The sequence below is a fragment of the Rhinatrema bivittatum genome, chromosome 2 (assembly GCF_901001135.1).
Source record: "Rhinatrema bivittatum chromosome 2, aRhiBiv1.1, whole genome shotgun sequence".
Classification (NCBI taxonomy): domain Eukaryota; kingdom Metazoa; phylum Chordata; class Amphibia; order Gymnophiona; family Rhinatrematidae; genus Rhinatrema; species Rhinatrema bivittatum.
In genome coordinates this window covers 564,296,338-564,311,076 of record NC_042616.1, presented here as the reverse complement: position 1 = coordinate 564,311,076, position 14,739 = coordinate 564,296,338, and the positions used below count along the sequence as shown (strand labels likewise).

At 44.3% G+C, this 14,739-nt stretch overlaps 1 protein-coding gene across 2 annotated transcripts in view; it reads left to right on the top strand.

The window, feature by feature from the left end:
- Positions 1-14,739, top strand: part of LOC115085194 (cadherin-7) — a 351,275-nt gene that overhangs the window by 191,470 nt on the left and 145,066 nt on the right. For both annotated transcript variants that reach the window (XM_029590921.1, XM_029590920.1), the window contains exon 5: positions 13,213-13,400. In XM_029590921.1, the coding sequence (XP_029446781.1) occupies positions 13,213-13,400 (188 nt within the window). The remainder of the gene's footprint in view (positions 1-13,212; positions 13,401-14,739) is intronic.

Sequence of the window (14,739 nt, the reverse complement as noted above, 5' to 3'; positions counted from 1 at the left end):
GGGGTGTTATTGCACGCAATAAGGCCCTAATTCACATCATAAGGCCACATCATGTTTTAAAGAATGACCCCCTATGATAGCAAGAGTGGGACAGTTGAGCTTAAACTCAGCAGGACAACCAAGGAATGGCCACCATCGTCCCGCTGCAGCAGTGGGCTTCTTAACAAATGCTACCCAAAAAACTTCTTTTGAGAATATTTTCCTTTTTGAACATAATTTCTTTGTGCTGGTGTATGCAATTTTCCAAGACATAGAATGCCTTGGCTTTGGATGGAAGCAATTGGCAACAAATAGACCTTTTTAATTTTTTGACAGATATAGGCAGGCATATATTGAAAAAAATTTCCAAAAGGTGGTGTTTGTTCCTGAGACAGCCTACTTTGAAAGGATCTCTCAGCATTGGATTTGACTCTTTGAAAACTGAAGTAAAGACATTGTGGCTGGCTCCGCAGTAACACTTTTAGATAAACAAAAAATCTTTGATATGAAATTAAGTGCCCTGTGCCAGAAGGTCATCAAACAATTAGTATAGAAACAAAATGAAACAAGTGCTGCAATAATTATACAGACCGCTTGAATACGATATAAAGATATTTGCAAATAAGCATGTGACCACAGAAATTGTTTTGATTCATGCATCAGTGAGCCCAGTAATCAGCAGAAGGAATAACAAATGACTTCAAATGAAGAAGATGAAGATCTTTAATAAATGACTTTAGAGGAAGAGTCTGAGGGGCAGATTTTCAAAGGGGTACATGCGTAAGTCCCGGGGCTTTCCTGGGGAGGCGTGTCGTGTCGAGGGGCGTGTTGCGGCGGCGTGTCATCCGGGGGCAGGGCCGCAGGCGTGGTTCTAGCCCAGGGGCATTTCGGGGGCGTGGCTGAGGCCTCCGAAACTGCTCCCAGGCCGGGGAATCGCACAGCCGGCACGTGCGAGTTACGCCTGCCTCGGGCAGGCGTAACTTTTCAAACAAAGGTAGGGGGGTTTAGATAGGGCTGGGGGGGTGGGTTAGGTAGGAGAAGGGAGGGGAAGGTGCGGGGGGGTGGAAGGAAAGTTCCCTCCAAGGCCTCTCCGATTTTGGAGCGGCCTCGGAGGGAACGGAGGCAGGCTGCGCGGCTTGGCGCATGCAGGCTGCCAATTTTGCACAGCCTTGCGTGCGCTGACCCCAGATTTTAAAGGATGCGTGCGGCTACGTGCTTATCTATTAAAATCCGGCATACTCTTGTTTGCGCCTGGTGCACGAACAAAAGTACGCACGGGTGTACTTTTTTAAAATCTGCCCCTGAATGTCTACATGCTTCAGAGATGCAAAAAATGTTAACATGTACCAGTATCAGCAAATGTGACATGAAAATTTGCATGTTTTGCCAAAGATAGAGAAATGAGGGAACATCTATAGAATAAGTGAAAAGTCAATGGATGAAAGCTGTGCAGAAGCAAGTTGATGTTTTCACTCATATTTCAACATATCCTATAGCTAAAGATATATTTGCTGCTGATATATATCATGATCCTTGCAGGAGAGACTACTTTAATAGAAACAGTTCTGGGACAGACAGTGCTGCTGGATGAAAGAAAAATGATTTCAGTTAAGAGTTTCGACAGCTTATAGCATAGGTTGATGGAAAACTACCAACAAAAGCCTTAGCGTCAAGAGCTGTACACAAATGCTTCAGTGAAATTGGCAAAGACTGAACAGTGACTGAAGAGGTTAGACTCAGGTGTTGCATCAGAAAATACTTCTTCATGGAAAAAGTGGTAGATGCATAGAAAGTTCTTGAAGAAAGCAAAATGGAATGGAATTCAAGAAAGCATATAAGATAAGCACAAAAGTTCCGAGGTGGCAAAGACATGATGGGAAAGACAGATAATCAGTTATCATCTAGACTTTACAACATAGCACCAGGAAAATAATGAATATTCTAAATGAGCTTTTGCAGTCTTTAGCTGCCATCAGATTCTATATTTCAATGACCATTAAGAATAGCACATTGGAATAGATGGTTTGGCGTGAAGGAGTAGCTTATTTGTTAGAGCAGCAGACTGTGATCCAGGGAAGACAGGATTCAAATCCTGCTGACATTCCTTGTGATCTTGGGTAAGTTTTTTCACCCTCCATTGCCTAAGATACAAACTTAAAGGTTAATTCTAAAAGAGTTGCATGCTAAAATTGAGCACATGCATGTGTATATTCACATAAGTACTATTATATAAGCTTCAAACATTCATGCCAAGTAATGGTACATGGATAAATTTGCTTCTATAAAAAAGGGGTGGGGCAGGGGCATTCTGAGGCGGGGATAACATTTACGCATATAAAGTGTTATTTTAAAACCTGCAAATGTGACACGCTAATTATCAGTTGTAAGTTAGAAAATAATTCTTTAAAGGCAAATACTGACTAGGTAACTGGTTTGGGTAAACTGTGGGAAGTGCAGGCTAAAGAACCAGGGAATTTTTGATGGCCTAATTGGTTTAACAGGTAATCTCCTTCACATGTGCATGTTATAAAATTTGATAATTTACATGAGTAAAAGTGAAGTGCTCAGGAAAATACACAAGTTACATTTCCTTGTGTAAATGATTAAATTAGGAGTACAAATGTTGCGTTCGGTGGTTCACAGGTCGGCCCCAAAATGCTGCTCTTATCTCCAGCCCTGACACCATTATGGACCCCCAAGACTGCAATGCAGCAGGCTGCTGTGCTCAAGCAAGGCCGACGCCACCTGCGGCAGGATGCCACCAACTTACCCTGATACTGTTCCTAGATTTGTGCATTTGCCCTCCTCAAACTTAAAGGGCCCACAATGGGAAATTCCTCGCTGTGTGCACAGATGAAATCACTGCCTTCAGTCATAAAAGGACCTTCCTTCTTGCAGTCCATACGTTGGCAATAGGTTACTCTACTGTGAGTAGAGTAAGCTGCCTCAGCGTGTTCCTGGTCTTCATTCCTATATTCCTAGTCTGCATTCCTATTTTCCTGTTCTTTGTCTCAGCAGTCCCTGGTCTTCATTTCCCAGTTCACAGTCTTCATTTTCATATTCATCCTGTGGTCAGCCTCCAGTTCTTCAGTGTCTTTTCTGTCTCCCTGCCCACTTGTGCCATTCCTTACCTCCCTGCCTTGTCTATCCTTCCCACCTTTCTTCAGACAGATCTCTGGTTCTGACTTCAGCTTGCTTGACACTTGTCTACTCTTGAACTCTACCTGCCACTGACCACTGCCTGCCACTTGACTATGTTTTAACTGCACCTGCCACTGACCACCGCCTCTCAACAATGCTTGAATTCTGCCTGTCATGGACCACTGCCTGACTACTGACCACATCTGTAAGCTGCCTGCCTTGACCACCACCTGCCTCCTGGCCTGGGACATGACCATTTCTTTGGATATCCAGCTCATAAGCAGAGGCCCCCTCCTAACACCTGCTGGCCCTGACACCCAAGGGCTCAATATAAGAGGAATGAGGGCTAGTATAGGTGAAGCTCCAGTTGGGCTTCTGCGACAACCAGCTCTACCAGCCAAAGATGGGGGAACTGCAGGGCTCCTCCCTGCAGGTTGTGTCAACTCCACCTCAGTCCGAGGGTCCATGCCTGCAACAACAAATACATGCGCATAGCAGATGTCTGCTACTTTCCAGATAATTTATGACTTATCTGGCTAAGTGGCAGCAAATTTTGTGGGCATTGGTTCATGGTATCTATTCTTTTCACATGCCAATCACATGGAAATTCAGGCAAACTCGGCAGAGTAAGTTTCATTATTATGAAGATTGACTTTTCCACCAGCTCTGGTGCCAGCTTTGAACTATGTAGAATTCTATGTAGAATTTTGAACTATGTGAATTCTTCACAACACACTTAAATACAACAAAACCCACAATAGTGTTAGGAGATTTTAATTTACATATGAACGTACACCCTTTATCAAACACCTGCCGAACATTAATGGACATTATGACAGCCCTAGGGTTCACATTAATTACAGACAACCCAACACATAAAGCAGGACACTCCCTTGACCTCATTTTCATTAATAGTAGCTTCTTAGATCACATGAAAACAAACTACTCACAAATTCCTGTTATAAAGGCCGGCCGTGGCAAGCCGCGAACGGCACTTACCACCATCCCCAGGGGCCGGGCGGACCGCCGGCACTAGGCTGCTCATCGGGGCTCCTCAGCGGCAGCTTTCGCTGCATATTCAAGATGGCCGCGCTCTCTCTCCCCGTGCGGCTTAGCTCCGCCCCCTGACTTCAGCTAGGGCCGCGCGGGCGGCTCTGGCCCTAAAATTAAAGGAACACTCACAGGAAGTGAGCTGGTTCCTTCCTGCGGATCCCTATTGGCTGGGGACTATTTAAGCAAGGTCTGGACCTCCAGACCTTGCCTTGTCTTCTTGGCTCCTGCGCTTGTTCTGTTCCTGGTTCCTGTTTGTCTTCCCGAGTTGATTCCTGGTCCGGCTGACGTTCCCTCTGGTTCTTGATTCCTGGCTTGGCGACGTACCTTCTCTGTCTCTTGACTCCTGGATTGGCTGCGGACTTCTCTGGCTCTCGACCCTTGGACTGGCTGCGGACTTCTCTGGCTCTCAACCCTTGGACTGGCTGCGGACTTCTCTGGCTCTTGACCCCTGGACTGGCTGCGGATCTCTCTGGCTCACGACTTCTGGATTGGACTTCTTCAAGAGATCCGCGGGGTTTGTTCCTCGACCTGCTGGAGGCGCCAGCATCTGGATTACACGACCAGCAGGAGGCGCCTGCGTCCAGATCTTCTTCTTTTCCATCTGCAACCCCGAGGATCAGCCTCGCCTACCGACGGTGGTCTAATCGATCATCATCGAACCAAGGGTCCACCACTCTGACCATAACAGTAAGACAAGGCCATGGACCCGGCGGAGGCCTCTGCTCTGCGAGCCATTCCCGGTCTGGCTCAGAAAATCATGGAGCAACAGAGTATGCTCGAAGCCATGGCCGCCTCCATGGAGCGGCTCAACGCTCGACTAGATGCGGTGGTAGCCAGCCAGCCAAATGTATCAACCATAGCTCCACCGGTCGCTCGTGCTCCACTTCCAACTTCCAGCAGCCTTCGTCCAGTACTTCCACTTCCAGCACCACCACGATATGCCGGAGATCCCCGTCTCTGCCTGGGATTTTTGGACCAATGTACAATGCATTTCCGATTACAATCACCCTTCTTTCCAGATGACGCCACTAAAATTACATACATTCTGTCCCTGTTGGAAGGCAAAGCCCTCACGTGGGCCTCTCCTTTATGGCAACGTTCTGACCCGGTGTTGCAGAACTACTCCCAATTTATTGAACTATTCCGCACTACTTTCGAAGAACCCAGAAAACAAGCCGCTGCCGCCACGGATTTACTGCACCTCCGTCAAGGAGGACGTTCCCTCACGGATTACAACATTGATTTCCGCACTCTAGCCAACAAACTCCATTGGGAAGAGAGTGTTCTTCGGACCATATATCTTGAAGGACTTGCTGCCAAAATCAAAGATGAACTGGCTGCCCGAGAACTTCCGTCCTCCTTAAATGGCACCATCGAATTGGCCACCAGGATCGACCGTAGACTACAAGAAAGAGCACGAGAGGGCGGCAACTGGAGGAGACGGTCTACTTTTTCCCAGATCTCTCCACCCACCACTACTCCACCTCAAGGAACCCCTCCGAGTGAGGGTTCCAGGGACGAACCCATGCAGCTCGGAAGGGGCCCGTTGACTACGGAGGAACGCTTGAGACGGCGCAGATCGGGGCTTTGCTTGTACTGTGGAGGTTCCGGACATCGTTTAGCTAACTGCCCTATTCGTCTGGGAAACTTCAAAGCCTAGGGACTTTGGGGGGCATTTCCCTGGGCCTGTCTTCTCCACAACCCCCACTCACTCTACCAGTCACTCTCCATATGAACGAACGTGAATTCACCACCTTGGCGCTAGTAGATTCAGGAGCCGGAGGAGATTTTATTTTACAAGCACTGGTGGATAAGCTCCACGTCCCAGTTCGACTTTGTCAGCAACCTCTAATCATTTCTTCCATCCAGGGGGAACCTTTACCCGGCAGAATCACGCATCAGACGGAACCCCTGAATTGTTTTATTGCACCAGACCATTCTGAACAAATTACTTTCTATGTCATCGACAAAGCCTTTCATCCTGTGGTATTGGGCATACCTTGGCTGCAGTGCCATAACCCCCAGTTTGATTGGACTTCCTTACAGTGGGGTCCCGAATGTTCTGGGACCTGTTTGAAGGACTCCGGTTCCACTTCCAATTATGTCTGCGCCTCGCTTTTGGGGGAATTACCCTCTTCATATAACCAATTTGCAGATGTATTCTCTAAGAAAGCGGCTGATGCCTTGCCGCCTCATCGGGCGTTCGACTGTGCTATCAAGTTGATTCCTGGTTCCACACCCCCGCATGGGCGAGTCTACCCCTTGTCTGCTGCCGAAACTCGAGCTATGACCGAATATATTCGGGACAATCTGCAAAAAGGATTTATCCGACGATCCACGTCGCCCGCAGGGGCTGGATTTTTTTTGTGGAAAAAAAAGACAGGACATTACGCCCTTGCATCGACTACAGAGGACTCAATGCCATTACTATCAAGGATCGTTATCCCTTGCCTCTTATTGCTGAATTGTTTGATCGTCTGCAAGGAGCTCAAATCTTTTCTAAACTAGATCTACGTGGTGCATACAATTTAGTACGAATTCAAGAAGGGGATGAGCGGAAGACCGCGTTCAACACCAGAGACGGACATTATGAGTACTTGGTAATGCCGTTTGGTTTAACTAATGCACCTGCAGTTTTTCAGAATTTTATTAATGAAATCTTTAGGGATCTGTAATATACTTGCGTTGTGGTTTATCTTGATGATATTTTGATTTTTTCTAAGGACTTACTTACTCATCGTCAACACGTGCTACAAGTACTACAAAGACTCCGGGACCATCAGTTGTATGCTAAACTGGAAAAATGTATTTTTGAAACAGAGTCTTTGCCATTCCTGGGATACATTATTTCTAAACACGGGTTTCAAATGGATCCCACTAAACTAAAAAGTATACAAGAATGGACTCAACCGAAGGGGCTAAAAGCCTTGCAGAGATTCCTTGGTTTTGCAAACTACTACCAACATTTTATTAAGGACTTTTCCAAATTATCTGCGCCCCTCACCGCACTCACGTGTAAAGGAGCTAATATCACTACTTGGCCCACTGCGGCCGAAGAAGCATTTCAGGCCCTTAAAGACTCCTTTTTACGACAGCCCTGTCTTCGCCATCCGGACCCAAGCCGCGCATTCACAGTTGAAGTTGATGCATCCACTGAAGGTGTAGGAGCGGTATTAAGCCAGACCAATGTCAAGGGTACGTCTCACCCCTGCTCCTATTTTTCAAGGAAGTTCTCTCCCGCGGAACGCAACTATGCTATTGGCGACAAAGAGTTATTAGCCATTAAACTCGCATTGGAAGAATGGCGACAGTGGCTGGAGGGGGCCCAGCATAAAATCACTATCTTCACTGATCATAAGAATCTGATTTACCTACAACAAGCCCAACGACTTAACCCATGGCAAGCCCGCTGGGCATTATTTTTTTCCCGTTTTGATTTTGAGCTCTGGTATCGACCTGCCAGTAAGAATATCAAAGCAGATGCACTATCCCGGTCCTTTGTCTGCGAGGATGGGGAAGAGGTGTTGCAGACCATCATTGATCCTGCCCGTATCATTCTGGCAGCTACTGTTCCGGTTCCGATGGGGAAGACGGTGGTTCCCAGCCGACTCCGTAACAGGGTATTGAAATGGGGACATGATTCTCAATTCGCTGGACATCCTGGACGCAAGAGGACACGAGACCTCCTTCAGCGCTTCTATTGGTGGCCGGGGATGTACAAAGACATTCGGGTATACGTGGAATCTTGTCCCGTTTGTGCCCAACATAAGACTCCAGTGGGACGGCCGTGGGGACGGCTACAACCCTTGCCGGCACCATCCAAGCCTTGGACGCATATCTCCACCGATTTCGTGGTTGATTTACCTGCTTCTGAAGGACACACAGTTATTTGGGTAGTAATTGATCGCTTCTCTAAAATGGCTCATTTTACTCCCCTGCCCCCCCTTCCCTCTGCTCCTCATTTGGCTCAACTTTTTATGTCACATATCTTCTGCCTTCATGGACTGCCTTCCCACATTTCCTCCGATCGAGGTTCCCAGTTCACTGCCCGATACTGGCGGAGTCTTTGTGCCAAATTTCAGGTTTCCTTGGATTTCACGACCGCCTTTCATCCGCAAGCCAATGGCCAAGTAGAACAGACTAATCGTACTCTCAAGCAGTTTCTGCGTGCGTATGTAAATACTAGACAGGATGACTGGGCGGCTTTGTTGCCCTGGGTGGAGTTTTCCCATAACTACCACCTGTGTACCTCAACCGGCTCCTCCCCGTTTCAAGTTGTGTTCGGCTACCAACCTATTCCACCGGTGCCTCTACCTCTGGTGGTACCCTCGCCGGCAGCTCAGCTTACTGCCACTCAGTTCCAGCGATTATGGGTGCACACTCGACGCATGCTCCGCAAGGCAGCTCTTCTGGCTAAGAAGTTTGCTGATAGGCATCGGAGACCGGCACCTCAATTTCATCCGGGTGATAAGGTGTGGCTGAGCACCAGGAACATTCGTTTGCGGGTCCCTTCGATGAGATTGGCTCCCCGGTATATCGGTCCTTTTCCAGTGACCAAGCAGATCGGTCCTGTCACTTATCAACTGCGCCTACCCACCTCTCTTCGCATTCACAACGTTTTCCATGTCTCTTTGTTGAAACCACTGCTCCTCAACTGGCCATCTCGGAAGGCTCCTGTCTCTTCGCCCGTTCAGCTGGAGGACGACGCTACCTATCAAGTCCGTGAGGTTCTCGATGTTCGGAGACGAGGTCGTCGTTGGGAATATCTCTTGGCGTGGGAAGGTTTTGGGCCTGAGGAGAACTCCTGGGAGCCCGCTACTAATATTCTAGACAAAGATCTTCTCATGACTTTTCACTCCAACCATCCAGAAAAACCCAAGCCTTCTAGGGGGAGGCCTAAAGGAGGGGGTACTGTTATAAAGGCCGGCCGTGGCAAGCCGCGAACGGCACTTACCACCATCCCCAGGGGCCGGGCGGACCGCCGGCACTAGGCTGCTCATCGGGGCTCCTCAGTGGCAGCTTTCGCTGCATATTCAAGATGGCCGCGCTCTCTCTCCCCGCGCGGCTTAGCTCCGCCCCCTGACTTCAGCTAGGGCCGCGCGGGCGGCTCTGGCCCTAAAATTAAAGGAACACTCACAGGAAGTGAGCTGGTTCCTTCCTGCGGATCCCTATTGGCTGGGGACTATTTAAGCAAGGTCTGGACCTCCAGACCTTGCCTTGTCTTCTTGGCTCCTGCGCTTGTTCTGTTCCTGGTTCCTGTTTGTCTTCCCGAGTTGATTCCTGGTCCGGCTGACGTTCCCTCTGGTTCTTGATTCCTGGCTTGGCGACGTACCTTCTCTGGCTCTTGACTCCTGGATTGGCTGCGGACTTCTCTGGCTCTCGACCCTTGGACTGGCTGCGGACTTCTCTGGCTCTCGACCCTTGGACTGGCTGCGGACCTCTCTGGCTCTCGACCCTTGGACTGGCTGCAGACTTCTCTGGCTCTTGACCCCTGGACTGGCTGCGGATCTCTCTGGCTCACGACTTCTGGATTGGACTTCTTCAAGAGATCCGCGGGGTTTGTTCCTCGACCTGCTGGAGGTGCCAGCATCTGGATTACACGACCAGCAGGAGGCGCCTGCGTCCAGATCTTCTTCTTTTCCATCTGCAACCCCGAGGATCAGCCTCGCCTACCGACGGTGGTCTAATCGATCATCATCGAACCAAGGGTCCACCACTCTGACCATAACAATTCCATGGTCCGACCACTTTCTAATACAGTCAAACATTAAATACACAAAGCCCCAGCCGAAACAAAGATTGGAACCAATAGAATTTAAATACCGACCACCATTCAACATTGAAACATTAGGAAACAAATTAGAAGAAAAACTAAAAGAATTTGAGTTCAAAAATAGCCACTCAGCAACAAAAACTTGGACTGAAACAATGAATAACCTAGCAGATGAAATCAACCCGATGAAACACACCCTCACCAAAGAAACAAAACAAACAAACCCATGGTACAACCAAAAAATAAAAGAAATCAAGCAAAATCTAAGAAAAAAAGAAAAAGACTGGAAAAAACACAAAACCAATGAAAACCTATCTAAATATAGAAAACATCTAGCATATTACAAACAAACAATTCTTGAGGCCAAAAAACAGTACTATAGGACAAAAACTGAAAAATTCTCAAACAATCCTAGAACATTATTCACCATTGTCAAAAACCTTACCAAAGGCACATCAGAAACTCCAACAGAGTTACCTGAAAACAAATGTAACGAAATAGCTCATTACTTCGAGGACAAAATTAGAAACCTAAAAACCAAAATCCCAAACACAACAAAACAAGAAATCAAAATGCACACAAGGGATAGTACACATTGGACCACATTTGAAGAAACAACAGAACTTGAAGTTGAAATCATACTAAAAAAGACAAACCCAGCCCCACATATAATTGACACCATACCAACAAACTTCATTAAAAAACTAGCTAACATAGTCTCCCCCACATTAACAAAAATCATAAACCTCTCCTTAGGGGAAGGATCCCTTCCAGATAACCTAAAAGGAACAATAATCAAACCAATAATAAAGAAAAAGAACAGTGACCCACTTATACTGAGTAACTACAGACCAGTATCAAAACTGCCACTAATAGCAAAATTAATAGAAAAAAATCGTTCAGAAGCAACTAGCTGAACACCTAGATAACAATAATATACTGTACCTATCACAGCACGGTTTTCGTAAACATTACAGCACCAAAACCTTACTTCTCTCATTGACTGACAGCATAATGAGAGGCTTTGACAATGGTAAACATTACATTCTTCTAATGCTCAACCTATCCTCTGCCTTTCACACAGTAAATCACAATATATTGCTAGAAAGACTTGATGAAATTGGATTAAAGGAGAAAAACCAAAGCATGGTTCAGATCATACCTAAGTAGTAGATATTATCAAGTTCAAATAAAAAACACATTGTCAGAGAAAATAAATCTATTAACCGGAGTACCACAAGGATCAGCATTCTCCGCCACACTCTTTAACATCTACCTACTCCCACTATGCCATCTGCTAGCGGGCATGGGTATCATACACTACATATATGCTGATGATATTCAAATATTACTACAATCGACGAATCACTGGAAAAAACACTAAACCTAGCAATCATGTACCTTGACATCATCAAACAACTACTAAATCAAATGGTCATAAACATTGAAAAAACAGAATTCCTCCCTCTAGAACGAAAAATCATGACAGTCATTCAATCACCGATACTACTAAAAAACAATCAGAAAATTGAAATAGCCGAGAAAGTACGGAACCTAGGTGTAATAATAGACACTGAACTCAGCCTCAAACAACACATATCATTAAAAGTCAAAGAAGGATATGCCAAACTATTGGTCCTCAGGAAACTTAAACCGTTACTAAATCAGAATAATTTCCAAACTGTCCTACAGGCTTTAATATTTTCCAGCACTGACTACTGTAATGCCCTACTATTGGGATTACTATACACGACAATAAGACCACTCCAAATACTCCAGAACTCGGCCACAAGAATCTTGACAGGCAAAAGAAGGAGAGATCATATCACTGAAACACTGGCCGAACTACACTGGCTGCCAATTGAATACAGGGTAATATATAAAACCCTTTGCACTATACATAAACTAATCCACGACGAAAAGGCAGAATGGCTAAACACAGTGCTCCGAGTCCATGTCCCACACAGGAACCTGAGATCTGCCAACAAAGCCCTCCTAACCATCCCCTCAGTAAAAACTGCAAAACTAACACAAGTCAGAGAAAGAGCACTATCATTGGCCGGGCCGATACTATGGAACACCATGCCCACAGAGGTAAGATTACAGAGAGACTTTAAGACTTTCAAAAAGAGCTTAAAGACATGGCTCTTTAGAGAAGCCTTTTTGCAATGCGAGCGAGATAGAAAAACGCTGAAAGCTGTACACACAAAATCCTTATACAGTACTAGCACTTTTTATGTAAATACGTCACGGTTTGTCACGACAACATTAATTGGATGTAGAAACTAACAGCCTCTATTATAGTCACAGGTCATATTGAACAACACGGAACACCTAGCCATTATTATGAAACTATGTTACCGAGTCTACAAGGCACCCCCTCTAATTATAAGAACATATACATGTACAATTTACTATATGTGCCTCTACGTAAACCGTTGTGACGGTAGTACACTGAACGATGGTATAGAAAATATTTTAAATAAATAAATAAATGTTGTCCCCTGCTATTGAAAAAACATTTTCACTAGGCATGCTGTCTGGTGGGTAGAAAAAGAAATGGTGGGCCAACTTGGCCAGGTCTGCCCAGACCACAACCTTGTTAACTCAGTATGCAGAAGGGTCTGAAACCATATCCTTAATGGGCTTTTTGAGGTAGCACATGCCTGCAATTTGTCAGAGGTGTCCTGTGCTAGGGGACCTGTACTGCAAATATTGTTAAAATTTACTAGAACTTAAGAAAGTTTTCATCCATTGCTTTTAGAACAATCCGTTGATAAAATACTAATGCCATGAATTATTTTATTTATCTATTTATACATATTTATATTTCACTTACAGTTAGAATGTAGTAAGCAGAGAACAGTATTCAAATAAATAAAATCATGTATAAATCAAAACAAAACCACACAGTTCATAAAATAAATAAAATCAGATTGGGTGCTAAGTCCAGTCCATTTTAATAGAGTGCCAGTTGATAAAAATCTAGACACTTTCCAAATTATGAAGTAAAGCGAAAGGATACATTTATGCTGATAAATTTAACAAATCTCTACCATCCAGAAATGAATTTATGCCACTTTAATGGTAGTACTCTACTTCACTGCAGATCAGTAAAAGATGTGTTTTCTACTGAGATATTTGCCAGCATTCTTTCCACTGAATGGGTTAACCCATTTAAAAAATATATGCATCTAATGTAAAGTATTAAATTTGCTAAATAATTATATTGTTGCAAACAGATGTTTTCATTATTAATTTGACAGGATCTGACCAGTATTATGTCCCAGAGTCTTTGCCTTTGGCTTCAGTGGTAGCAAGAATAAAAGCAGTTGACACAGATGTGGGGCAAAATGCAGAAATGGAGTATAAAATCATAGATGGTGATGGCCTTGGAGTTTTTAAAATCTCTGTTGATCAAGATACACAGGAGGGAATCATAACTATTCAGAAGGTAACACTGATTTCTTATTGCATATATCTATACATGTTGATGTACAGTAATGTCATACATTATCAAACATGCTATCAAGACAAATTCGTTTTTTCTACAGGCTATTTTTAGATTGTTTTCTTGGTTATGTAAAACAGTGATCTGCTCAGATCTCATGCTTAAGTAATGTTAGTGATGCCAGTAATTCTTACCTAACTGTATTATCTGTAATACCAGTTCCTATATATTATCATATGGGTGCTGCACTCTGCCACTTTACTTGACCAAGGCAATCTAAGACTAAATAATTATATCTTATAATAGTAAGGAATTTTGAAGTGTTCTGTTGAAAACATAATACTCTAGTTATATACACCATAATTGTACAGTATTTTCCACTGTAAATATTCAAGTTGATTTTAAATGTTTATAAGAAAATATATTACATTACAAGACTTTTGGTCATTAATTGTAAATTTAACAATCATTACCATTGATCTTACAATTGCAATAAAAATCTATAAAGCTGTGAGATATTTATGACCTAAGATTAGAACCAGTCACCTCTGGTTTTACATTTAAATATTTATTTATTCAGCAAATGAAAAACCCCAAATCTAAGCTATAGCATCCTCCAATTTGAATTAAATTGTGTTAGACCATCCCTGAATTAAATATCAAGACAGTTTTTGACAATATATGAAAGTATCTGAATCTTGCTACAGCTATATAAAGGATTTATACAAAAATCCCTGATGTGAAGGTTTGTAGCTATTGTCCTTGATCTATTTTGAATGTATTCATCAGGTTCCACTCTTAACACATTAAATCAAACTCATTTGAGCAACGAGTGAGGTTATGCACAAGAAATGTGCTTTTTATTTGCTATGAAGTTCATTCTTTGTTACAAAGTATGTCTGGCAAATGTGTCAGGCAAGCTGTTCCTTTAAGAGCATTGCAGTAAAAGGCAGCCAGCAAATGGGTTGCATAGCTCATCATATAATTTAGATCAAGTGCAGCAAATATATTTTAAGGAAGATTATGGTCTCCAGCTACCTGTAGATGGGTATGACAGTGAAGGCTGCATAGAGTAAGAGCCAGGGACAGGGTGTCAAGTGAAGCATTCCAGATGTGATGTTCATAGTTATTTTGAGTTGACTATCCTCCACAAGTTGTGAGTATGATGATCTGTGCCAGCATTTCTCAACTCGGTCCTGGAATACACCCTAGTCAGTCTGGTTTTCAAAATATCCACAATGAATATACATGAGATAGATTTGCATGCAATGGACAGTGTGTGTGGGGGGGGGGGGGGGGGGAGGGGAGGAATTGCAGACTGAAATGGAGGATATTTTAGGAT